This window comes from Castor canadensis, chromosome 11 (genome assembly GCF_047511655.1).
Source record: "Castor canadensis chromosome 11, mCasCan1.hap1v2, whole genome shotgun sequence".
Classification (NCBI taxonomy): Eukaryota; Metazoa; Chordata; class Mammalia; order Rodentia; family Castoridae; genus Castor; species Castor canadensis.
Window position 1 is genome coordinate 35,138,579 of NC_133396.1, and position 26,740 is coordinate 35,165,318.

Consider the following 26,740-nt stretch of genomic DNA (forward strand, 5'->3'; position numbering starts at 1 on the left):
CCAGGCTGTTAACCTCGAGGCTGACTGTTTCCTTTTATGTTTCTTCATATCACAACTTTTAAGCGACTGAGCCTGTCTCCCATCCAGCTGATTCCCAAGTCCAGGGGTTCGTTCGCGCTGCACCCCAGCGGCCTCACAGAATAAGTGAGAATGCCTTGAATTTTTCTGCCAACTTTCTCTTCCAAAAAATTCAAACTGATTTCCAATTAATTCTTCTAGATTTTGAAGTGAACCCTCCCGGACTGTGCATTCCCCGCCAGAAGTAAGCCAGGGCCAAGGCCTGGGTCATTTTACACTGGCCGGGGCATCCAGCAGGTGGCGCTGTCTCAGTGGCCACCAGCGGGCTGCCGGGTCCCCGGGGCTCACCGCCTCGGCCGAAAGCTTCCCGGCCCTCCCTCCCTCCCATCTCCACCCCCCTCCCCACGGAGCCCGGGCCCACGTGACCTCGAGGCGGCCAATGGGCGAGTAGAGAGGGCGAGCTGGTCCCTGTGGCCGCCATTAAAGCGAAGGGAAAACCCGTGAATTCGGATTAAAGGGGGAAAAACACCGCCCGCTGGGCCCACAAAATGGGGGAGACTACGGCGTCCAGGCGGTGAGGCCGCAGAAGAGAGGACATTAGGCAGGCCTGGCCCAGGGAGTACACGAAGACACAGCCGGAGAATGGACTGAGTCCGCGGACGCCACCGCCACCTCCGCCACTGAGGAGACTCTGGGCTTAAGGACATCGCCGCTGCCGGGCCGGGGGCCTGAGCTTCTCTTCCCGGCTCTCGCCCTTCCCGCCCCTCTGCGGGCGCCTCCCCGCCCGGGAGAACCCTCCGGGGCTTGGGCTCTGCCGCCTCGGACTCGATTTCGATTATTTATTGTGTAATTTATTATTTGTCTGGTGGACGGGGCACGCATCCCCTCCGTCCGTTCCGTCCCTGTTCCCCCCCCACCGGAGAGGGACGAGCGTCCGTGGGCTCCGCAGTCCGGCCCTCGGCCCCGGGCGGCGGGGGTGCCGGCGGGGTGCCGGGCGGCCGGGCGGCGGGGGCTGCCCGCGGCGGCGGCGGCGGGGGGGTGCGTGGGGAGGGCGGGCGGCCCGGCGGCCTCTTCCACCGCCCCCCCAGCCACCACCCCCCCGCCCTCTCCGGTGTCTGTGTTTCTCTCTCTGGTCGGAGGCGGCGGTAATGGCGGATGGTGGGTTGTGGCGCCGGCGGCGGCTGCTGTGAGGGACGATGAGTTCCTCCTTCGTGCCGAACGGGGCCAGCCTGGAAGATTGTCACTGTAACCTCTTCTGCCTGGTGAGTGCCGGGGCCGCGGGCGGGCGGGGGCGCGGGCGCGCGGGCGGGGGCCGGGGCGAGCGGCGGTGGGGGAGGGGCTGCGAGGTGCGCTCTCGGGCCGTGGGGGGAGGGGTCGGCTCGGATCCGGGGGCCGAGGCTCCGGACTGGGCCTGACCCAGCTGGGCCCGTCCCGAGTCGCCTTCTATCCCGGGAAGCTCGCGGCCGCAGCGGCGTTGGTGGCCTTTCTCTTGTCTTGCTCTGGACTCTCCTCTTTCCATCGTAGTCTTGTCCTCAACTTGGGCGCCCTATCTGGCAGGACGCTCACTCCTCCCCTCGGGGTTCTCAACTCTCGCTTTTCTCCTTCCCGAAAGCGCATCCCTTTGCACACTTTCCATCATCACCCTGCTCCTCTGTCTCCTCGCCTACCCTAGTAAACGGGACCCCCAAACTTAGGCATCGCAAACCTCGTTCTGTTACATTTTTTTTAATTTGTAGGAGTCAAACTAATACAGGGTTAGTTTCCTCCGTAGGTGACTTCAGATCTTTGTGTAAAACCCAAGAGATGCCATTTCATATGTTTTCAAACTTTGAAAACACTTTGCCATTTTGACAATTTCTAGCCATCTTGCTTTTATTAGCACGTTATGTTTTTGTGAAAGTGGAGGGACTAATGGAGGAGGTGCTGTGGTCTTACACTACATGTTCTATATTTGTCTTGCTTGCTGTTTTGGAATATTTTGAGCAGTCTGCTCCTTGTTTTACTGAAATGAAATGTCTGGGAAAACTGGATGTAGAGATGCCGATTGTGTGGGTTGGCCCAAGTCTGGTAACATCCACCGGTTAAGACTTTTGTTACAAGTGCCAACTGTTGTAAATATCTAGTCCTGAATTGGACAATAGCTTAGCTCTATCGTTGACTTAAAGTTTGAGTGACTTTTCCGTTTTTTTTCCTGTGGTACGAGAAATATTGAGTGTTATGATAGGTAAGTGAATTAGGTGGGCGGAGCACAGCTTGTTGGCAAGTGTAAACTGCCAGTAACGTATCAGCAGTTTCATTTTTGGCAGTATGCTTTCCATCTATATGTTAGGAGTAACGAATTACTGAATTTCCTTTGAATTTCTTTCATGACGCTAAGGAGAGATGTTATGTTGGTTTTCTTGACATTATCCATTAATTAGTATCTTTTCAGATGTAATAAGACATACAGCAGGTTTAACATTACTGTCTTCTCCAACTCAGTCTGTTTTTGGTACTTTTCTGATCAGGTTCTTTGAAGATAGACTAGCACAAATATGACAGTTCTTTGGGAGCAGCTATTTGGCTTTTCCTAAAGAGGCGTGTGAAGAATTAAGAGGTTTTTTTTCAGGAATTGATTTGATGTCTTCATTAGCGCCATGACTTCTGTAAAACAGGATGATGGGTGTTTTTAAGACATTGGGTTTAGTTCTCCAAGGAACAAATGTGACTGACCAGTTAGAATAGAACTTAGGATAGAGTAAATATGTATTCAGTGTATAGTTTTCAAATGCATGTTTATCTTTTAACATTATGGTATTTATTGATGAACTATTAAGTGAACAGGTTGGTGTTAATTTTTTGACTGTTTTTGTTTTCCTTAAATTTCTTAGTTGTTGAATTATCAGAATTATTTGCAGGTTTTTTTTGAGGTCATAATCTACTTTGAGTGTCTTAAATATGCATTGAAAAATTGTAATGTCTTAATGAAATGAGACTATAAGAGTGAATACTTTGACTTTAACATGCAATAATGAAAAGAAATCATGCTTTCTTTCCTTCAGGCTGACTTGACAGGAATTAAATGGAAAAGATATGTATGGCAAGGCCCAACTTCTGCTCCTATTCTGTTTCCGGTGACAGAAGAAGACCCCATCTTGAGCAGTTTTAGTCGCTGCCTTAAGGCAGATGTACTTGGTGTTTGGCGACGAGATCAAAGACCTGGAAGAAGAGAATTGTGGATATTTTGGTGGGGTGAAGACCCCAATTTTGCTGACCTTATTCACCATGACTTATCAGGTAAAAGCAATTTATCATTTCTAAGTAATGATTAGTAACATTGTATACTTTTCCCAAAAATATTGTTTTACAAAGTAAGGTGGGTGTGTTTATGTTTATGACGTGTAGGTATGCCTGCATACTTGTGCACTCCCTCTGTGCACAACATACTAGGTATGAAGCCAGATGAAAATGTTTTATTTCACCATGATTATTTTTTTTTACTCATATTACCCATGTGTGTTATGGGAAACTTTTTAAAAAAACTTAATTTATTTTTCTGGTGGCACTGCGGTTTGGACTCAGTGCCTCATGGTTGCTAGGCAGGTTCTCTCTTGAACCACTCCACAAACCCTACAGGAGACTTTTTAAACTTTGAATAACTTTCTTTTTCCATCACCCAGCTTCCTTTCTTAACTTCTTACAGGCAATTTGGGCCCAAAAAAGGCATGTTACATTAATCTAAGAAAAATAGAATCTGAGAGCATTAAGTTTCTAACAGAGTTCTACAATACTTTTGAAGGCAAGTGTAACACCTTTGAGTCAGTTCTGCCGCTGGTCTCTTTTGCATGAATATTCATACAACATTTTAGGAGTACCTAGAAATTTAACTTTCTCTAGTGTATTTTTCAAAGTATGTAGTTTTTTTAAAAAATTGTTACTTGTGATTGTTATTAGTACATGAAGGCATACGTTGGTTTTTTTTCCTTTTTTGCTAAGTGACCCTTAGATACTGTTCCATCAAAGATTATTTTAACATAAGACAAGTACCATCTTACTTACGTTGGTTTTATAGGACATAGCGTCATTAATCTAAAAGGTTGAACAAAAATAATTTTATTTTGAGCAATTGAATATAGCTACTTCCTCCTTACTTTATTTCTTGATTTTTAGGACCAAAAGCTACTTTAGAAACTAGAGCCCTTCCTGTAATTACTGAGCTTGTGTTTACTTTAGACTATTAAGAGTCAGTGTTAAATGAATCTTTGATTATAGGAATGTGCACAGTTAGTTGTGTGCTACAAGGAATCAGATACTTAAGCAAGTTAGATTATGATTCTTGACAGTTAAATTTAGGATTTTTAGATCATTTTTAAAAAAAGCATTCTTACATGAAACTAATTTGAGTACTCTGAGGTTTCTGTTACTGTCTGACCTACAGGATCTGTTTTATTTTTGGATGAAATATAATCCCGGTGTCTGTGTCTTGAACTAGTACTTACTAAGGCTAACATTTGTGTAGGAACGTATGTGTTAAATTTGTCTGGTAAATGCTCTTTGCCTTTTAATGAGCACACACTCCAGTGTTAGGTTTGAGAGTGGTTGCAATTCTTTTACGATAAAGCTTTTCAGCTTTCCTAAGAAGATGCCTACTAGTGAGTTCAGTCCTTAGTGCCAAGTGTGTAATGAAGTTCTAAATATATAAAAAGAGTTGTATATTGTATCTGTACATACATGTGATACGTGTATATTTGTCAAGGTACAAAATTCCTTAGTAGGTTTTTTTTTCTTAGTTTTAATAAGATGATTCTTTCTACTTATAATGCCAAAAACCTAAGCCTGTCAACTTTCTTTTTCTTTCATTGACTTGAATGTATCTGAGTTATTTTAATCTTTAAGTGGTTATGAAAATCATCTCACTAAAATGTTTGGAGACTTTTTTGTTGTTGTGCTGGGTGTTGAACCCAGGATCTTATGCATGCTCAGCAAGCACTCTACCATTGAACTATACTCCCAGCCCACTGTTTGTTTTAATATTGATAGGCTAGAGACTATTGATAAACTGAAATTTTTCTTTTTTCTTGTGGTGCTGGGACTTGAATTCAGTGCATATATGTTGAGCCACTCCACCAGCCCTTTTTTGTGATGGGTTTTTTAAGATAGGGTCTCATGGAACTATTTGCCCAGGCTGGCTTTGAACCTCAATCCTCCTCAGTAGCTAGGATTACAGGTGTGAGTGAGCCACTGGCACTTCTTTCTTTCTTTGGTGATGCTAGGGTTTGTACTCAGGCCTTGTCCTTGCCAGGCAGATGTTCTAATACTTCAGCCATTCTCCCATTCTAAACTGAAATTTCTGATAATAAATAATTGTTAAAATTGTAATGCTGTTGGGGATGTAGTTCAGTAGTAAAGTGTTTGCCTAACATGTGTGAGGCCGGTATTTGATACCTAGCACCACAATAAGTAATTAATAAATAAATAAGCAAGCAAAAAACAAACTGCTGACTTGCCAGTTTTGGTCTTCTTGAAAAAGTTGGCAGAGTATCTGAACGAATTTTACCATAGTAGGATTAATATTGTAAAAGTTAAAAACTTGTTAAAATTAAATATGTGCTATTTTCATGTATGTTATTTGAACATGATAGTATGAGGGTATCGTTTTTCTTTTATGTTTCATTTTTATCAGTATTTTTTCTGTACCAGAATTGGGTTAGTTAAAAATGTTCTTCTTTACTTAACTTTGGTTTTTAAGCATAATTTTTAAAAATGGCAGTTCCTATACTCATACAGACACTAATCCTTGCATGTGATGAAAGTAATTTTGGGAGATTAAGTTTTAATTGTTAGATTTTGCTGAATGCTGTTGAAAAGTAACTTAAAAAATTTTATCAAAGTGAAAGTGATTGAAATAGTAAACAGAAATACAATTAATAATAGCATGTGATCATATTTACTGTTCCAGAGCCAGTCCTGTACTGTTTTAGTTTACACAGTTAGTGGTATTTATATAATACTTCAGCTTTCTTTTAACCTGTCATTTACTTTAGAATGTTGTTACTTAAGTAAATCAGACATATCTTAAAGAATAATAAGTTCTTTTCAGATGAAGTATATTTGTCTTGCTCTTTTCTTTGCTCCAGGGACACCGTCTGCCTCCCTTTTGGGGTAATTAGTCTGCCTCTGTATCTCTAGTTAACCCCCTTTTCATTTCTTCCATCTGTGGCACTCTATTCCCTTCTTTTAAGCTCCCCTGAGAAGAGAGCAGCTGGACAGTAGGGGTGGCATCAGCTGCAGGAAGCAATCCTGAGTTCCAAGTGGAGGTGTAGCATTCAGGAAAGGGGAACCGGAAGGACCCAGGTGGTAGCTGAAAAGCTGGTTAATTTAGCTTGAGCCTGATCTTCATAGGCAGTATCCTTCTGTTTGGTTTAGTACATACCACATCTTGTTACTGAAATGTTTGTGATTTGGTGATAATATTGTCAACCTTTTTTTTTTTTTGGTGGGAGAAGCAAGGCATTCCTTTTTGCAAACATTAGAATTCTTTTTTTAACTGAAAAAAGTTCAATAAGAAAAGTACATTTTGCTTATTCCCCTTTGTTTCCTCTACAATGTATTTTTAAAAATACATTTTTATTTTAGGATAGTTTTAGATTACCCATGATATTCCGCCCCCCCCCCCCCCAGGACTCCCATCTAAATTATTTTTTTACATTTGGATATCTGATCCACTTAGAGTTAATTCTTGTGTATAATGTAAGGTACAATGTAAGATAGAGGTTCAGTTCTTTTCTTTTTCTTTTTTGGGGGTGTTGGGATTTGAACTCAGGGACCCATGATTGCTAGGCAGGCGCTCTACCACTTGAGCCACTCCACCAGTTTCGTTTCTTTCTTTTAGGATCGTTTTAGATTTACAAAAAAGTTAGGGGGTAAGAGTAGACAGTTCCTGTGTAGCTCTTAGTTTATTAACATTTACATTAGAATTTTTCACAACTAAGGAACCAATATTGATACTTTGTATATATGTACTTTGTTTAGATTTCCTTTATTTTTGCCTAATGTCCTTTTTCTCCCCTAGAATCTAATCTAGGTTGCCACATAATATTCAGTTGTCATGTTTTCTGAGGCTCTTCTAAATATGACAATTTCTCAAGACTCCTTTTTGATGATGTTGACAGTTCTGAATGCTCTAGTCAGGTTCCACATGGAAGTGTATGCTAAATTTCAGCCTCTCCTATTACTTAGCACTTGTTTGGGTCATCATCCTTTCGAGTTTAGCTGATGTGTAGAAAAGAAAGTAAATTGATTTAATTGCTATTTGGTAATGATTAGTTACAGTAAACCATATCTGATTTAGGTGCATACTTTAAACTATTACTTATCTTGTAGTGGTAATCAGTACTATTTAGTAATTTGCAAAGGCCAGATGATTTTTGGATTAGGTTTTTTGCTAACTTTTACTAATCTACCCATAGTAGTCCAGAAAGATATTGTGAGTCTTGTTTAGTGGTTATGTGATGGTGATGATAAAACTGGTGGTAGAAAAATCTTAGCTCAATTCCTCTGGTCAAAAGTTTCCGGTGGGTAGGACTGATTGGTTCTTTTATGTGTTAGCTTGCTTTAAAATTGTTTCATTTCCGTTAGTGTGTCTTTAAAGGCAGAAAGTTTTCTGTGTATTTTTATTGTGTCCTAACAATTTTGGAATTTTGTTGCTGCCCTCATAGGCTTTTATTCTTTCCCTTAAAAATAAAAGCTACTCCCCTCTCCCAAGATTGTCATTTTTATTTTATTCTTTAAATTTTTTTAATAGAGTATGTTCATTAAGGATTTTCATTTAAAAAAAAAATCGTCATTAAATGAGCTGGGTGCCAGTGGCTCACATCCATAAACCTAGCTACTCAGGAGGCAGAGGTCAGAAGGGTTGTGGTTTGAAGCCAGCCCAGGCACATAGTTTGCCAGAGCCTATCTTGAAAAACCCGTCACATGAGTTCAAGCCCCAGTACCACCAAAAAAAAAAAAAAAAAAAAGGCTGTGATGAGATGCAGAATACCGATACCTTGAGAACTAAAAAAATGGACTCAGTCAGGGCTAAAAATACTGATTTTTTTTCCTGACTCTTGAGGTCTCTATGCTGGGTTTAGCAACATATCCGAGTACTTCCATTATAACCAGAATTTCAGAATAATGCATACTGCTCAAATTAAGTGTGGCATTGTTCCACATTTAATTTTGGATACTTTTATTGGAGGATATTAATTACAGTGGACTTTAACTTAAATGACAAACTTTACCAAGATGACAAGCATATAAACATCAGCCAAACATACAAATCTAGTGCCAGCCAAACTGAGAAATTTGTTTTGTGCTCCAGGTAGCCTAAAGAGATATAATTCATTTCTGTCTTCTGTTGTGAAGTTTGCTTTATTATTAGTCTTCTAGGTGATTTCATTTGCTGTATTTCTTCTGTGTACTATTTCTTTTTGAGCAAGAAAGTTTCAGTGTATCTTTTAAATCTTTGAGTCAAAGATAACAATATGTTCTGTTCTTAAAACTTTCCAAGTTTTGCCAATGATGTTGCTAACTTGAGGCAGTTAGTAATTGTTCAATTAGTGAGTTATGAAAGGGCAGTAAACACCTAGATATTTTTACTTTTTCAGGTTTTTTTTTTTTGGTGACACTGGGATTTGAACTCAGGGCTTTGCACTTGCAAAGCAGGTGCTCTGTTGCTTGAGTCACACCCCCAGTCCATTTTGCTCTTGTTACTGGTTTTGGAGATGGGGGGGGTGGTCTCTCAAACTGTTTTCCTAGGCTGGCCTCAAATCATGGTCCTCCTGCTCTCAACCTCCCAAGTAGCTAAGATTGCAGGTGTGAGTCACTGGGGCCTAGCCTACCATGATAATTTTTGATCCATTAGCATATGTTGCATTTTAACAGTTTAGCAAAATTATACAGGAAAAGATTCCTTTTTTTGGGGGATTGGTAATGGTACTGGGGTTTGAACTCAGGGTCTTGTACTTGCTAGGCAGGCATTCTACCACTTGAGCAACTCCTTCTGAGTTCAAACCCCAGTCCCACCAAAAAAACCAAAAGAATTCTAATGTTAATAGTAACAGAAAAGTGCTAAAAACAATTAAAACTCTTTATTTTCTGTGGGGATACAGATAAAAGGGAGGAAAGCATTTATTTAAGTGCCTTAAGCAGATTTTTTTCCACTAGGAAATTGATTAAATTGAAAAGAGCTGGGTAAAGATTTATCATGCCTGCCTTAGTCCTTTCCTTCCCTGTTATAAGGGCCTGTTTTAGCATAAGGTATGCCTATTGCTATGTATGTTTTAGGTGGGTTAGTTGTACTGTTTCACTTTTCTGAGTATAGTATGTAGAAAGCACTTTTATTATGGTTATTGAAACATCAGGATATTAGAATCTGGGTTCAGCAGGATTCTCATTTTTAAGTGACACTCCTCCCTCCAAAATAAAACCAAAAGTCTTTAGACTTCATTAGGACTTAATTGTTTTCTTAGATGGTTGTTTAGTCACTTGCCATATAGATGAGGATGTACTTCAGAGATCTGTTGGCTTTAGAAAACCCCAACAGGTGAGCTGTACTTGTTTAAGTGTAACTCCTATTTAGCGTTAATGAGAATTTGAAGCATGAGACTTCTCCTGAAAAGAGAAATTCTCCTGAATTTCTTTAGATAAAATTTAGAACAAGGAGAAATCTTTAAATTAATACTGATTATTTTTTTAAATCACATTTAGTATTCTTAAATCATCTTATTATAGGTTTAACTGAAATAGATTTGTAAAAATAGAACCATAAAAATTTTAGAACTTATGTGAAAAATTAAATATTATACCTTTTACTATTCTAAAGATTTTTAAAATTTCATAGCAGTTCACAATCTTTTGGAATGCTCTTTAATAAACTAGAACTTTGTATTTAAACTCTTTTAAACTCTGTTTTGGGAAAGAAGGCAACTTTATTCTTAAGTTTCAAGTGAATAATTTATTTCAAGCTTATAACAACTGAATGGTTTTAATATGTGTAATTGTCTGTCTTGAGTCTTTGCTTAAAAACTTACCGGTACTTACGAAAAATACTTTGGAAATAGCTATTTGTATAAGACAAATGTTAAAAACCATTGTGCTTCTTAGAAGGTAGGAATTTTCTTAAATGGTAATAAAAAATGGTAATAAAAGGCTGCTAAGCAGATCATAAAGAGATGAAGAATTGGGAGATACTCCCAATGTAATTCTGTTGGAATTAGGAACATATATATGTCTAGTAATCATAAAGTCATAAAATTTGAGGTAAAAGTTTTATTGTAGCTATTTAATATTGAAATGAGATGTCCTCATTAAGGTGGAAGCAGATTGATTTTTTTTTTCTCAGCAACTCAAAAATACATTTGTGATCTAGACCTTTAAATAATTAAAGTGAAGTCACTATGTGCCAGTTTCTTTCTCTCCCTGGCTAACTTTTTCTTTAATAAAATTAAACCTGTAAGGATTTTGGCTTTAAATGGAAATAGATAAATGTCTCCAATGTAAATGAATGTGAAAAGGTTTTCCTACTTAATGTTAATGATTTTAAAAATTATTTTATTCTATCTCTCATGTATTTTCTAAAGTTTACCTCTTTTTTTTTTTTTTTTTTGGAAGCTTACCTTTTTAGAAAACCACATCAGTTGCTTTGAGTGAGTTCATGGTCATTTAGGAAACACTTGCAAGAACAACATAAAATCAACATTAACCTTTGTAGTGGCTTGGTTTCTTGTGCAGTTAAAAGTCCACTGTCATTATGCTTTTCAGTTAATGTTTATTCTACCCATTTCTTATATAAGTTCTTCATATAACCCTTTTGTCACTCTTAAGTTATGTCTCTACTTTTATTCAAAAGCTCATAGTGTATTATTTTTCTGTGGGTTTACTATATGCATTTTTGAAGTGAGAAGGGCTTTGTCATTTATTTTTATTTAAAAATTGAGTGGAAACTGGCTGAAGGCATGGCCTGCCTCAAGTGGCAGGGTGTTTTTCTAGCATGTGTAAAACCTGAGTTTCAAATTCCAGTACTGCCAAAACATAAAAATTGAATGGAAACCAGGTGTGGTGATACAAGCCTATAACCCCAGTACTTTGGAGGCTGAGATAGGAGGATTGAAGTCAGCTTGGTGGGCCACATAGCAACAAAAATGTTGTCTGAAAAAAAGAAACAAAATAGAGATGATTTAGAAAATGTTTATAAGGGTATATAGGGTATTGGAAGATCTTTAATTATATTTGAACTAAGCAATTTAAAATGCTAAAGTGGTATCTGTCATTTGTACCTGGATTTGTTGGATGCTTTGTTATAGTTATGAAATAGAATGATGATTTTTTTTTCCTGAACTACATCTAGACTTAAAAATGTTCTTCTTCTTTTTCAATAACTTGTAGCAATTAATTGCTAACTGGAAAAATTGAAACTATAGTTATGACTGCAGTGCCATTTAAAACTTAAGTCTTTAAATTTCTCTCTCAACTAGAGGATCCTGCAGTGAGTAATGATCATGGAAATAATTTGGTTGAAATGTGTCTGATAATGCATTGCTTGTTAGGCTCAGTGCCAACAGCTTCCTTTTTATTCCTCACTTAGTTTTATAGTTGAGTCATGGATTAGAATGCTGATGGACATGAAATGTTTTGATTTTAATTATTAACTAGGTTTTTTTTGGCAGGTTGAATGATTGGAGGAATTAGGACAAAGTAAGTAACAAGCGAGCTAGTTGAGAAACTGGCATTATAGGTATAGTGTATTTAATATTTTCCAAATTATATAAGCAAGTTTTGCTCTTTTTTTTTTTTTTTTTTTTTGATGGTACTGAGGTTTGAACTCAGGGCCTCACTCTTGCTAGACAGGTTCTCTACCATTTTGAGCCACTCCACCAGCCCTCTTTTAGGTTGGGTATTTTTCGAGATAGGGTCTTGGGAACTATTTGCCTGGGGCTGGGTTTGAACCATGATCCTCCTGATACCTGTTTTCTGAGTAGCTCTCAGTGTGTGTCTTTTTCATTGACACAGAAACCAAGTCAGTATGTTTATGATATGGTGATCATATTTTATATTGTGGGAAAGTAATTTTCAGGTAGTTTAATAGAATACATAGCACTTATGCCTTTTATTTCTTGTGGAGTAACTTTGAAACCTGATACTTTGATGTCTAGTGGTATATTGAAGTGTGATTATAGCTTAACATTCTGAAGTAAAGAAAAGTTTATGAATATAAAGTTTAAACTGTAACAACTTTTACTTGGCTCTGAATAGATACAGTATCACTATTTTACTTTTTGCTTTTTCTGTTTCCCTCTTAGAAGAGGAAGATGGAGTGTGGGAGAATGGACTTTCCTATGAATGCCGTACTCTGCTTTTCAAAGCAGTTCACAATCTATTGGAACGGTGTTTAATGAACCGGAACTTTGTACGTATTGGCAAGTGGTTTGTAAAGCCTTATGAAAAAGATGAAAAACCTATAAATAAAAGGTAAGCTATCTTATTTAACTCTTATACTTCCTTATATTTGTAAATTTTTATGGCTTTACAGAGGATGTGGAATAAAACAACCTGATACCTTATATGTGCTAGAAGTTAACTTTGGCAAACACTTTTTTTCCTGCAGTACTGGGGTTTGAACTGAGGGCCTCAGACTTGCTGGGCACATGTCTGCCATTTGAGCCATGCCTCCAACCTGGCAAATACTTTTTTCTTTGATGACTTCACTCTCCTCTTTATATGTTTTAAGAATTTTCATGTACTGGGAATAGGCTATGTTTTAATATATTGGAGTAAATTTTGATTTGGGCTAAAAGAAAATGTAAGAGAATAGGTGCATGCATGGAAGTATCCCTTGTTTCCTAGTGGAAATATATGCACAGTACTGTCAAAATTAAGTAATATAACACCTGTTAAAGATAGTAATCTGTGGTTATGTTTCAGGTTAAGTTAACCTTTCTCATTGCCCAATCTTTAAATTTGCTTCAATTAAAGTAATTTACGTTTGTGTTCTATATAAGACATGTTTACTTTTGGAGTGTTTATAATTTTCTTGAACTTTGAATTAGGCAAATTTATGAAACTGATTAGTAGAAAAGTTGGCAGGTGGAGGCATAGAAGACATTAAGATAGATATTCCCTTGTCCTATGCAATTAAAAACTTCAGGTTGCTACTCTTCTTCAATTTAAGTAATACAAAACATAGTCTGTCAGAATATTCAGGTTTTGAGATGAACCAGCGGGAGAAACTGGGCTGTGGGAGAAAGAAAATGAAAGGGAATTGTTTTTCCTAAATAATGTGAGAGGATATGAAGTAAACATTTAGTTGAGGTTGTAATCATTGTTGAGATGCCATCTTTCGTGGCATATATACACACACACACACACACACACACACACACACACACACACACATCATTTTCTCCATGTATACCTTGAGTTTTTTTTGTTTTTCAAGTTTTCTGTTTTTAGTTTTAGTTAGACTGGATGAGTAAATAAGCGTGGATAAATACATTCTTCCTTCTCTTATTTTTTTCTCTGTACAATTTAGGAATATATCCCACTGCAAGTGATAGGAAAACCTTAACCATTTGGCTTACATAGGGATTGATTTTTTTCTTTTTTTTTTTCATTTTTCTTTTATTATTCATATGTGCATACAAGGCTTGGTTCATTTCTCCCCCCTGCCCCCACCCCCTCCCTTACCACCCACTCCACCCCCTCCCTCTCTCCCCCCCTCAATACCCAGCAGAAACTATTTTGCCCTTATTTCTAATTTTGTTGTAGAGAGAGTATAAGCAATAATAGGAAGGAACAAGGGGTTTTGCTGGTTGAGATAAGGATAGCTATACAGGGCATTGACTCATTGATTTCCTGTGTGTGGGTGTTACCTTCTAGGTTAATTCTTTTTGATCTAACCTTTTCTCTAGTACCTATTCCCCTTTTCCTATTGGTCTCAGTTGCTTTAAGGTATCTGCTTTAGTTTCTCTGCGTTAAGGGCAACAAATGCTAGCTAGTTTTTTAGGTGTCTTACCTATCCTCACCCCTTACTTGTGTGCTCTCGCTTTTATCATGTGCTCATAGTCCAATCCTATTGTTGTGTTTGCCCTTGATCTAATGTCCACATATGAGGGAGAACATACGATTTTTGGTCTTTTGGGCCAGGCTAACCTCACTCAGAATGATGTTCTCCAATTCCATCCGTTTACCAGCGAATGGTAACATTTCGTTCTTCTTCATGGCTGCATAAAATTCCATTGTGTATAGATACCACATTTTCTTAGGGATTGATTTTTTTCAATAGCTAAGAGTCTGGAGGTAGATAAGATAATTCAGTACTGGTATATCTGTTTAATAATGTCATCAAGTATTCATGGTCCCCTGGAGTTTTCTGCTCTGTCATCTTTAATCTTTAACTTTCATTCTCATGGTCCCAGTGAGTATCAGACCTTCACATTTTACAGAAGATTCAAGGCAGGAAGAGGAAGGAAGAGACAAAATGAAGAGTAACATTTGGGTCAGAAAAGATTCTTTTTTGGAAACTACTTGATATGCTTTGGCTATACCAAGAGAAACAGACATCTTTATTTGGAAACATCACCACTCTGAACAAAAAGTCTTTTAAGAAGAAAAGGGGAATAAATATTAGGTGGGCAAATAGGAGAAGGGGACATGGATATTGGGTAGGTAGTTAGCAATGTCTGATATAACCCGTGCTCCCTTACCCAGTTTCAGTTACCTGTGGTTGACCATGGTCTGAAGATATCATACTTGATCTTAGCCAAACGGCTGAGAAGCGATGGTTTGTGAATGTTAAATGGAAAATTTCTTGTAGTATGATGAAATGTTGCATGGTCCTGCTGTGTCTTGCTCAGGACCTGAATCATCTTTTTGTCCATGCTATATTTGCTCCCCACTTGTAGTCATGTAGTAGTCCTCTGGTTATTGGATCTACTTCCATGTTCTTAGTGTCCAGATGACCCTTATTTTACTTAATAATGGCCCTAAAGTGCAAGAGTGGTGATGTTGGCAATTTTATGTGCCAAAGAAAAGCCATAAAGTATGTCCTTTAAGTGAAACTGTGAAAGTACAGTATTTTGAGAAACCCTATTCATATAATTTACTACAGTATATTAATTATAATTGTTCTATTTTATTAGATGCTCCTCTACTTAAAATAGAATTATGTCCTAGTTACACCCATTTTAAATTGAAAATATCATAAGTCAAAAATGCATTTAGGGGTTGAGGCTGTAGCTCAGTTGTGAAATGCTAGCTCAGCATGTGCAAGGCCCTGGGTTCGTTCCCCAGAACTGAAAGAACAAAATGCATTTAATACATCTACAGAAATACAGCTTAGCCTAGCCTACCTTAAAAATGCCCAGAACTCTATAGCACAGTTGAATAGCTGTGTCAGTGACAGATGGTCTGCAAAGCCAAAAACTTATGACCTGAAATATGTGATTCTTAATAGAAAACCTTTAGTGAATCCTATTTGACAGTTTCTTTTCTTTTCTTTTTTTTTTTTTTTTTTTGTGGTTCTGGGGTTTGAACTCAGGGCCTCATGGTTGCTAGGCAGGTGCTTTGCCACTTGAGCCAAAAAACTTTACTCTCTACCTATTGATAATTTATCCCTAGACTGTCTACCAGTAGTAAAAATCTCTTCTTCCTACCTTTAAGGACTTTGTGTACTATTACTTTCTTTCCTTTTTCCTTTTTTGGTTAATTAACACCCCTGTTGGACTCTTTTATTCTTTTCTAATATGAACTAGTTCTGTAAGTATATTTCACTATAGTCATCTTGGAAATTCCCTTTGCCTTTCTGTCTATGTGGGATTCTTGTATTTTCTGGATCTCATTTTTCCTGTCTTTGCGGTGCTGGGGCTTGAACTTAGGGCCTAACACCTTGAGACACTCCACCAGCCCTTCTTTTTTGTGATGGGTTTTATTCGAGATAGGGTCTCTCGAACTATTTGCCTGGGCTGCTTGGAACTGCGATCCTCCTGATCTTTGTCTCCTGAGTAGCCAGGAGTATAGGTATAAGCCACCAGTGCCTGGCTCATTTTCCCTTTTTTATTTATTTATTTTGTTTTCTATTTTGGTGCTGCCCATTCATAGCTTGTTGAGAGGAGGACACAAGGGAAGTAATTTTTGAGATCCCCAGTGTCCGCATTATCTTCTTTTCTACCTTTATAGTTGATAGTTTTGACTAGGTATAGCATCTAGGACTAGCAGTCATTTTCTCTTAGACTTCTGGGCACTAAAATGCTGACTGGAAGGTCTTTGGAAGCCTGCAGCTTACTAAGTTGCGGGCTTTTCTAAGGTGAATTTTCAGGGAGAGCTGCCATCTTTACCTGCTACTCGCTGAATTTTTTTACCTCCCCATCTGAAGTTAATTTTCCCAGAGGAGTACTTAAATATCCTGACTGGGATGTTTTAGGAACCTTATTTGGGAAGGGGGAGGGTTTGAAGGGATCACTTAATGTTTAGATTTTCACTCAGTCCATTTAAAATACATCACCTTAGTTATGTGAGAATCTCTGAATTCCGAGTTACTGTGTTTGAGCCAGTTCAGAGTGAACCTCAAAGGTTGTGAAGAGCGACTATCTGTAAGATTATAGAGTAAATCCAGGAGACCAGCTTATTTTTTAAAGTTTGATTCCTTTTGTTTTTCACTTACACATGTACACCTGCCTTCAGAGATAAACCAATGCCTTCAGTTTCTGATTATTTCTGGGTTTCTGCGGTTTGGTGTAGTTTGTATCTTGGCTTCATCCCCTTACACTGTATTTATTAAGTCAGTTACGGTTTTTGCCTTTGCTTGCTGGATCCTCAGATTTTATGTCTGTCTCTTGCTGTCATTTCTGCCACTCTCTTCTGTCTCTTCCTGCCCTTTACTGTCTGTGTGGAGGTTTCATGAGTGGGTAGAAGAAAATGAGTATGTTCATTCAGTTTTGCAAGGTACTGGAAATACCTTTATTTCTCATTATGAAAAACTCCCCTAATGGGCTGCTAATTAATTGGGAATACTACTTTTAATTGGAATTTCTGAGTCACATAGATTCTACTTATTATTTAACCAAATAATTGAGCATTAGTGTTTTTCCATTGGCTGACCCATTTAGGAGGGGGAGGTTAATTAAAAATTGTTTTTTAATTTTAATTGTTTGAGACATGGTCTTCCTCCATAGCTCAGGCTGGCCTTGAACTCAAAATTTTCCCACCTCAGCCTTTCTAGTGCTGGGATTACAGGAGTTTGCCATCATGCTGGCTCATTGTGTTTTATTAGTTGAGTGTTAATAGAAACATCGTGTGCTTTTTTTTGTGTGTGTCATGGCTCTTTCTAGTTCATTGCATGAAGGAGTTAACATTAGTTCAAGTTAAAAGCAGACCCAAGTGGTTAATATTATATAAACTATGAGGTTTTTAAACTTGGGACAGAAAGGAAATTCTACTCATTGCAAGAAATCCTCACTTAAGCTTCAGAGAGCCATAACCACTTTAAAACCCATGAACCTTCAACTGTTTGTCCTTAGCCAGTCCAGTTTCTACCAGAAACTGGCCTATGTTCTTGTACTGTAGCTAAGTTACTTTTTCATATTCTGGATGCTCAATTACAGAACCATTGCAGGTACTTCTTAAATGCCTTTACTAGTTTCTTTTATCATAATCATCAGCAATCCTTGGATAGTCTTAAGGGTCTTCCTGCTGTTTGGTTGAGGTTTTTTTTTCCATAATGAAAGTAATAGTAAAGTTTATTAGGAAAGGAATACACTTGCAGTAGACTGAAAGCTGGTCATCTCTAGAGAGAGAGAATAAGAATGACCTCTTTATTGAATTCTTACATGGATATAGTCCTCAGTGTCAGCTGGAAGTGGGTGATCACCTAGGTCATCAGAGGTTCTGGATAGTGGAATACGATAGGATTCCTTTTCCTCCATGGAAATGGCCTATAAAAGGCATTTGAGGCTGGGGGGATTAAGGTGGGGAATGGATGACAAGTTGGGAAGCAAAGGAGGGACACAAGGAGGAGGCAGCTTTTTGCCTGGTCTGGCCTCAAACCTTGGTCCTCCTGATCTTTGCCTCAGGAGTAGCTGGGATTATGGGAGTGATTTACCATGTTTTGCCTTAAAAGATATTTTAGACCTATAATGCTCATTGTAGTAGCCATTAGTCATGTGTGGCTATTTAAATGCATTTAATTGAAATAAGATAAAATAAATTCAATTCCTCAATTTTATAAGCCACATTTCAAGTGCTTATTATATGGTAATGACTTATTGTATTGGGCAAGGTAGGTATAGGACAGTTCTATCATTAAATGTGTTGTTTATGCCACAGCTTTCTCATTTATACTTAAAAAGTATTTTTGATGTTTTATTAAAGAAGTTGGTCAAGGTTTTTTTTTAAAAGGCAGTGGATCCCTAATTGAAAGTCTACCCATAAAACAATAACCCTTATTTGTCTCACCCTCTCAGTCCCTGGTAATCCACTTTTCTTTTTCTATCTCTGTGAAATCGATTATTTCATGTACCCTCATGTAAGTGGAGTTATATAATATTTGTCCTTTTGTGTCTGGCTTATTTTGTTTGGCATAATACCTTCAAGGTTCACTATGTTGACACAGGTGATGGAATTTCTTTCTTTTTTTTTTGAAGACTTAATAATATTCTATTATGTGTATGTACCATATTTTGTGTATCCATCATTTTTCCATGAGCATTTGGGTCAGTTCCACCTTTTGGCTATCATGACTACTGCTCCTTTGTACACTAGTATGCAAACATCTCTTCAGGTCCTGCTTCATTCTTTTGGGTACATATTTAGAAGTAAAACTGCCAGGTCTCCTGGTAATTCATACTATTTTCCACAGTAACTGCACTATTTTACACTCCCATCAGCAGTATAGGAGAGTATGAATTTCTGTACATCCTCATCAATTGTTACTTAGTTTTTATTTATTCTTAATAGCCACCTTTGTGGGTATGAAGTAGAATTTTACTGTGTGTGTGTGTGTTTTCTGGTACTGGCATTGAACTCAATGCCTTCTGGTTGCTAGGCAGATGATACACCAACTTGAACCCTTTTTACTTTATTTTTAAGATAGGGTCTCACATTTTTGCCTGGGCTGGCCTGGACTGTGGTTCTTCTGTGGTATAGCTGAGATTACAGGACCATACCACTGTGCCTAACTTTTTATGTTGAGATGGATGGGGGTCTTGCTAACTTTTTGCCCAGGCTGGCCTTGACTCGAAGTAGCCCTGATCTCTGCTCTGGAGTAGCCCATGTTATGGGGCATCAGCCACCATGGATTTTTGGTTTGCATTTCCCTAAGGAAATAGTAATATTGAATAAATTAGTAACAAAATTAGTAATATTGCACAATTAGTAATACTGCATAATTTTTTATTGGCCATTTATATGTTATTTCTGAGGAATCTAAGTCCTTTGCCTAGTTTTTAATTGTTTGTTAGAATGGTTAAGGTTGTAACTCAACATTTCCTTTAACTAGTTTTATGATTTTTTTTAAAATTTCTTTTTGTGGAGCTGGCTGTCAAACACAGGGCCTCACTGCACACTAGGCAAGCGGTCTACTACTGGACTATATCCAGCCCTAATTTTGTGACTTTAAGACAAGTCCTTTAACCTCTTTGTGCCTCAAATTCCTCACTAGTAAAATGGGAGATCATCTTTGTATAGTATCCTAACACAAATGCTAAAAATAGATGTGATACCTCATAGTGTAGTATATATATATTAAACTCTTGGTATTCAAAGCACTAACTTTGGTTTTTTTGTTTGTTTTGATTCTTTGAGTTTGGTGGCTTACTCAGTCATCCTGACAGCCCTTATTTTGGGGGGGGGGGGGCGGGTGAGGGTGGTGAGGTCTTTGTATGTAGTCCGGGCTAGCCTCAAACTCAAGATCTTCTTGTCTCAGCCTCCTGAGTAACTAGGATTATAGATGTGCTCCATCCTGCCTAGCTATGTATTTCTACAGTTTAGTATTAACAATACTCTATACAGGGAAATAGTTTTGTGTTTCTTTAGCATATTTTTTTGTCATGAGAAAATCCATTTTGATTTATTTTTATTCTCTTATTTAATATTTCTTTTATAAAATGAAATACAGAGTTGAAAGTATATTAAAGAACTAAGCTGGTGCCTGTAATCTTAGCTATTGGGAGGCAGAGATCAGGAGGATTGTGGTTCAAAGCCACACTGGGCCAAAAAAAAAAAAAAAAAAGTGGGACCCTTTCTCAAAAATACCCAGCATGAAAAGGGCTGGTAGAGAAACTCAAGTGGTAGGGCACCTACCTAACAAATGTGAGTACCACCAGGAAAGAAAAAAAAAAAAAAAAAGAACTAAACTGATTAAAGGAGCAGTAGATATGAGGATATAAAAGTCACATCTCCTAGTCTCTTTGTCTTTTAAAGCTAAAGAACGTGAAACTGTTTTAGGTTGTTACTTATACTTGAAAATATTCTTGGAAGTATTTATAGGTCACATTCACAAGTTTTTCACTTTGTAAGCATGCAGTTTTCATAATCATTTCTAAAGCATGCTTACTTGATCCCTAAAATTAATAAAATTATAGTTTCTTTGCATAATACATTTTCTTGCTGAGTCTCTTCCTTAATAATCTTTGGCATATGTATTTTTAGTTACTATTCCCTTTTAAAATATTTATTCACCTACAGACTACATTGTAAAAAATTATTTAAAAATTGCCTCCTTTACCAAGGCATCTTTTAGTGTTCTAAAATTGCCACCTGTAAAGTGCTTATAATACTGAAAAATACAGTCATTCTAGCTGGTTTGATACTGATTTTTCATATATTTTTTAATGATTTAATATACTGTCTACAGACTCTCATTCCATTTTTATAGTTAAGAGAGGAAAAAAACTTTGAACATTGGTTTTTGCTAGGGTCTTACTATTTAGTCCAGGCATAATATGTTACATCAAAACATAAGTGCATGATGGGCATATCCCTTTCAGAAACTAAACATTTGTTGTTTGTTAAGATAAAAATAGTGTTTAGAAATCACTATTATGATGTATTTATATGCTCTGTAACTCAGCCTTAATTACAGAATTGTGTCAGAAAAAGGCACTTAGGAGAAAAGCACAAATGCAGCTATATATGCATTCCTATATATAGTAACAAAATTACTATGTATGTTGTGTTTACATTAGATACTTTATTGAGAAATAAAATGCACTGATGCTTAAAAGTAATGGAAAAGAAACCAAACAATGTTTCAGCTGTTACCAATAATCATATTTAGTGGTATTTTATTTTACTTTTTTTGAGACAGGGTCTCACTATATAATCCAGTCTGGCCTTGAACTTATGATCATTCTGTCTCACCTTCCCAAGTACTAGAATTACAGACGTGGCTGTAATTGATATTCTTAATGGGGTATTATGGTCACACCTTTTTTTGTTTTTTTCCCAATGTGGAGGGGTCAAACGTCAGGCCTCCCACTCTACCACTCCCCAGCTCAGAGTCATGCTCTGTTTTTTCAAAAGTTTAAAATTTATTTATTTATTTATTTACTTTTTGAGGTGGTCTTACTACTACTAATAGAGCCCAGGCTGGCCTCCAACTTGGGATCATCCTCTGCCTCAGTCTTCCCAGTGCTGGAATTACAGGCTTGTACCACCATGTTCAGCTTTAGAGTTACACTCCTGATTGGGACTGTTCCCTGAGGCTTTGTTACAGTGATCAGACCATTGATTTGTTGAGAAACATTTTCCTTTTCAACTTCTGAAAGTTCTAGCAAGTGTGAGGCCTTGATCTCAAACCCCAGTGCTGCTAAAAAAAAAAAAAAAAAAAAAAAAAAAAAAAAAAAGAATAAGCAGTTATTTTTTAACTAGTTAAATATTTGGTCTTTATTAAAGCTGATGAAATGAAAATATTACTGTGTCTCATGAGCTTTTTCAATAATTGCCTTTCAAATAATTTGAATAATTTGAACATTTAATTCTCATTTCATGCCACTTCCCCTTCCCCCCACCAAAAAAAAAAAAAAGTTGTGAGTTGGAGATGTAGCTTAGTAGGGAGTACTTGCCTAGCAGGTACAAGGGTCTGGGTTTGAGGTTTGATCCCCAGCATACTACCACCACTGCACACAAATACACACACATGCACTCCTCACTAATGTATCTGCTGGATATCTTTGGGTCTGGCATTTAGCCATCTAGGCCATGCTTTAAACTTAACTTTCAGATTGGGTTGAGAATGTTTCTTATCCTCTAAAGACCAGTGGGCCAGCCAGGGCTTTTTTTTTTTATTTGGTGGTATAGGGCCTGCACCGTTTTTTTGTGAAGGTTTTTTCGAGGTAGGGTCTTGAACTATTTGATGGGGCTGGCTTCAAGTCCTAATCTCTGCCTCTGAGAAGCTAGAATTATAGGCATGAGCCACCGGTGTCTGGCAGGGCATGTTTTTATAATGATGATAGAAACACTGATGGGCAGGCTGAATTTTATAAGCATTTTTAAAGCAGCTACTTGGCAGAAGCAAGTCACAAAATCAGCCTACGGTCAAGGTTTGGGTAAGTGTGTTTTCCATCTAGTTGGTGTGACTTTTTAGCTCCTCCTAACAGTGTGGATAAAGAGAAGAATGAACAAAACATATTAAAAAGCTACAGTAATCAAAACACTGTGTTACTATCATAAAAACAGACAAATAGACCAAATGGAGGGCCTAGAAATAAACTCTTATACATATGATCAAATGATCTTTGACAAGAGGGCCAAGATACTCTTCAACAGTGATGTTGGAAAAAACTGGATATTCACATACAAAAGAATGAATTTAAACCCTTAACATTTATGAATAAAAACTTACGAAAAATAGATTATAGCCTAAGTCTGTTACAAACCTCCTAGAAGAAAAATAGGAAAAAGCTTAATTATATAGTACTTAGCAGTGATTTCTTGGATGAGAACAAAAAAAGCACAGGCAGCAAAAGCAAAATTAGACAGATCGGACATCATACTTAAAAAACTTTCATTCATCAAAGAGATACAAAGAGAGAAGGCAATGTATATAAGGGAACATCATACTAAATGAAATTAACCAATTATAAAAAAAATTGTATGATTCCACTTACATTAAATTAAAATATATTAAATTTCGTAGGAAGACAGTAGAATGGTATTTACCAGGGGCTGAGGAGATGTAGATGGGAGTTGTTCAAAGTGTATATAATTCAGATTTGCAGGATGAAAAAGTTTTGGAGTATTTATTGTATTTGATAGCAATGTGAATATTTAACAGTACTGAGGAGTATAATTACTAATGGTTGTGATGGTAGATATGTTTTTTTTTAAATCAATTTTTTAAAGGAGAGGAGGTGAAAAATTGGGGCCAATAACTCAGTCTTACAAATTGAAGTTTTAATTCCTTCTAAGGCATTTATAACTCAGCTTGGAGTTAAAAGAACTGCTTTTTTAGAGATTAAGATGTAGGGATAAGCTTATGGCAAATAAAAAAGGAACTCTTGGTGGGTTAAGTATCTGTGTTTATCACCTCCCAGTCTTCCTATAAAGAAAGAAACAAAAACTGTCTCTTTGTTTAGAGAATTTGGCAAAGATCAGATTCCCAAGGGCCTAAAATGTTTTGCTGAGGTTTTTGGATTTAGTCCTAAAGGTGTTGGTCGACCACTGAATAATTTCAAGCTTTCTAGCTTTATGGTCACAATTTTCAGAAAGATCACTGGCGTTATGTGAGGCAGGAAGATAACTCAGAAAATTCTAACAGTTATTCAGAACTTAAAAGACATATAGAAGCTGGGTAGCGCTCAGGAGGGTGTGATAGGAAGATCTTGACTTTGAGGCCAGCATGGGCTATATAGCGAGACCCTATCTCAAACAAACAACAACAAAAAATTACTGTGATAAAAAGCTGTAATAATCACTGAGTAATGGATACAATTCACTGTTTTGGTTTTTTGTTTTGTTTTTTCTTTGTGGTACTGGGGTTTGAGCTCAGGGTTTTATTCTTGTGAGGCAGGTGCTCTACTACTTGAGCCACACCTCCAGCTCAGAATTTGCAATTTTTGAAGACTTAAAAGTAATTTCGATACAATTCAGGTATAATAGAAGGTCATATTTATTTTTTATTTATTTATTTATTTTAGAATTAAAATTTTAATGAATTGCTTTTTGGACAGGGATGTATACTTTAGTAATGAGGTTAATGAAATATATAAATGCATTGAGATTGAGAATAATATACATTTAAAATATGGTATTTAAAAAAAGTTTCTTTTTTTTTGGCTGTACTGGGGTTTGAACTCAATTTTTTAATTTTTAAATCTTGCTCAAATAGACCAGTCCCATTCCCAGAAGTAACCAGGTGGTTTTGTTTTTTAATTTCTGTTAATACCGTAACTCAGAGATAGACATCTATCTATAGGCCTTGATTTGTCAACCTCAGGCAATGTCTGCTGATTCCTTACTATGAAAGATAAGATGTATTTTGTTGCTTCATCTTTATTTTTACTTTTTCTGTCAGCTGCTTTTAACTTTTTTACTTTTGTTTATTTGTGAATTTTTTTTTATTTTGCAGTACTGGAGCTTGAACTCAGGGCCTTCACCTTGAGCCTTTCCACCAGACTTTTTTTGTGATGGGTTTTTTGAGATAGGGTCTTGTGAACAATTTGCCTGATTTTTCGAGATAGGGTCTTGTGAACTATTTGCCCAGGCTGGCTTTGAACTGTGATCCTCCTGGTCTCTGCCTCCTGAGTAGGTAGGAGTATAGGTGGCACCTGACCTTTTTTAGACAAGGAAAGTGTAGTAGTGCTAAAGAGGAAAAGAGTATAATAGAGTTCAATCTGTGACCAACTATGAACAGTCAGTTGAGGTAACTCTCAATACCTTCAGACCAACTTCTGTCAGTTACTTTTTGTAGCTTTAGTAATAATATGCTTCAGTTCTTGTTCTATCAACTTTGTATCTTCTTTGTTGACTCTAATTTAACATGAAATTCTCAACTCTGTATTACTTTTCACTTTTTTTAACCTTCTACTTTGTCCTACTTTTGCTATATCTAGCATACTTTTACTATAGCTTAATTTTAATTCCTTATGTTCTGCCTCATCCAGAAAAAAAATTAAAGAGGGCTATACACATACACAACAGGTTTTGAATTGATTAATAACCATATTTTAAGCTACTGGTTCTTTAAAATAGATTTTTAAGATAAATGTGTGAAAAAGTGAGTTCTTAGTGTGGAATTTGATTTCCTTGTCTGCCACTTGACTTTTCTATACTGAAATTTCATATGATGTACCGTTTCCAATAATCCTTGGTTGTACAATACGTTCAGCTGTAAGATCCATCATGTTCAAATAATTTCATTAGTTGGGAGGGGATTGCATTAGTTGGTACATAGCCCACTTTCAAAAAATTGTACTTTTGAAAAGTAATGAGAAAAGATATTTCTATTTCTTATAGAGAAGGGAAAATAAGCAAAAATAAAATTTGTGACCATTAATTCTATTACCATTCTAGACTTTTTAAATTAAAAAAAATTTTTTTTGGCATGCTGGCGATTGAACCCTGGACCTTGTATATGCTAGCCAAGCCCTCCACCACTGAGCTAAATCCTCAGCCTCCAATCTAGACTTTGTTTAACTAAATAAAAGGGAGACCATACTATTTTGGTAGCCTACTATTTTCCATTAATCTCTTTTTGTGGCTAATAATTATATATGTGGGTACCTAACTTGTTTAACTGGTTCATCTTTAACTTTTTTTGTTTATTTATAAACAGTGCTGTGAATTATATTTCTTCCAGCTAAAGTTTAGTTCATATCAGTGACTTTTTCCTTCAGATGGTGAAGAATTCCTGGGCTAAAGAGAGTATGCATTTTTGTGGTATAACTTAATAAAGAAAGCAAGTTAATTTTTTTTTTTTTTTTTTTGCTATTAATCGTCACTAAAATGTAACTTTCTCTTTATTAGTGAACACTTGTCCTGCTCTTTCACCTTTTTCTTGCATGGAGACAGCAATGTTTGTACCAGTGTGGAAATTAATCAACATCAACCTATATACCTTCTCAGTGAAGAGCATATCACCCTTGCTCAACAGTCTAATAGCCCATTTCAAGGTAGATTGTTTTATTGGCTTAGGTTGTTTGATCTTTTATTGTTCTTTCAAGAATATCCTTATTGAAGTTGGTATTTTACATTACCACAGTATTAAGTAAAAAAAAAATAACTTTTTTATGCAATTACCGTTTTTAAAATCCTTCACCATGAATGTTAATATTTTAATGTGTTCTCTTAAATAACATATTGCAGATATGTGTTAATGTTTTCAAGGTCATCTTGTGTGTCAGATTATATAAACCATAGGGGACTTATTGGTATTTATACTATGAAAATAGTTGAACTCCAGAGGAAATGTTTTTATAAGGTTGAGATTTTTAAGGACTGGAAGTATGTTCTTATTTTAGTTTTAAACTTTTTGTTTAAAATTTTATGTGGCAGTACATTTAAGTATTTAGATTTATTATCTATGTAATTTTTCTTCAAATTGATTTTCCTTAGTGGAAGTCAAGAGAAATTAAAGGGTATATAAATATGCCAAGTTCATATTGAAATTCTAATCTATTTTTTTAACAGTTTTCATACACTTAATGTAGTATTTTGTCTTCACAATAATGAAGTATAATAAATTGGTTTTCTCTGATAAATTGGTTTT

General features: G+C 36.8%; 1 protein-coding gene across 1 annotated transcript in view; it reads left to right on the plus strand.

The window, feature by feature from the left end:
* Positions 1 to 1,066: 1,066 nt before the first annotated feature.
* Positions 1,067 to 26,740, plus strand: part of Med13 (mediator complex subunit 13) — a 97,159-nt gene continuing 71,485 nt past the window's right edge. The window contains exons 1-4 of the mRNA XM_020158889.2: positions 1,067 to 1,280; positions 3,060 to 3,294; positions 12,342 to 12,510; positions 25,999 to 26,144. Coding sequence (XP_020014478.1) covers positions 1,215 to 1,280; positions 3,060 to 3,294; positions 12,342 to 12,510; positions 25,999 to 26,144 — 616 coding nt within the window. The 5' untranslated portion in view covers positions 1,067 to 1,214. The remainder of the gene's footprint in view (positions 1,281 to 3,059; positions 3,295 to 12,341; positions 12,511 to 25,998; positions 26,145 to 26,740) is intronic.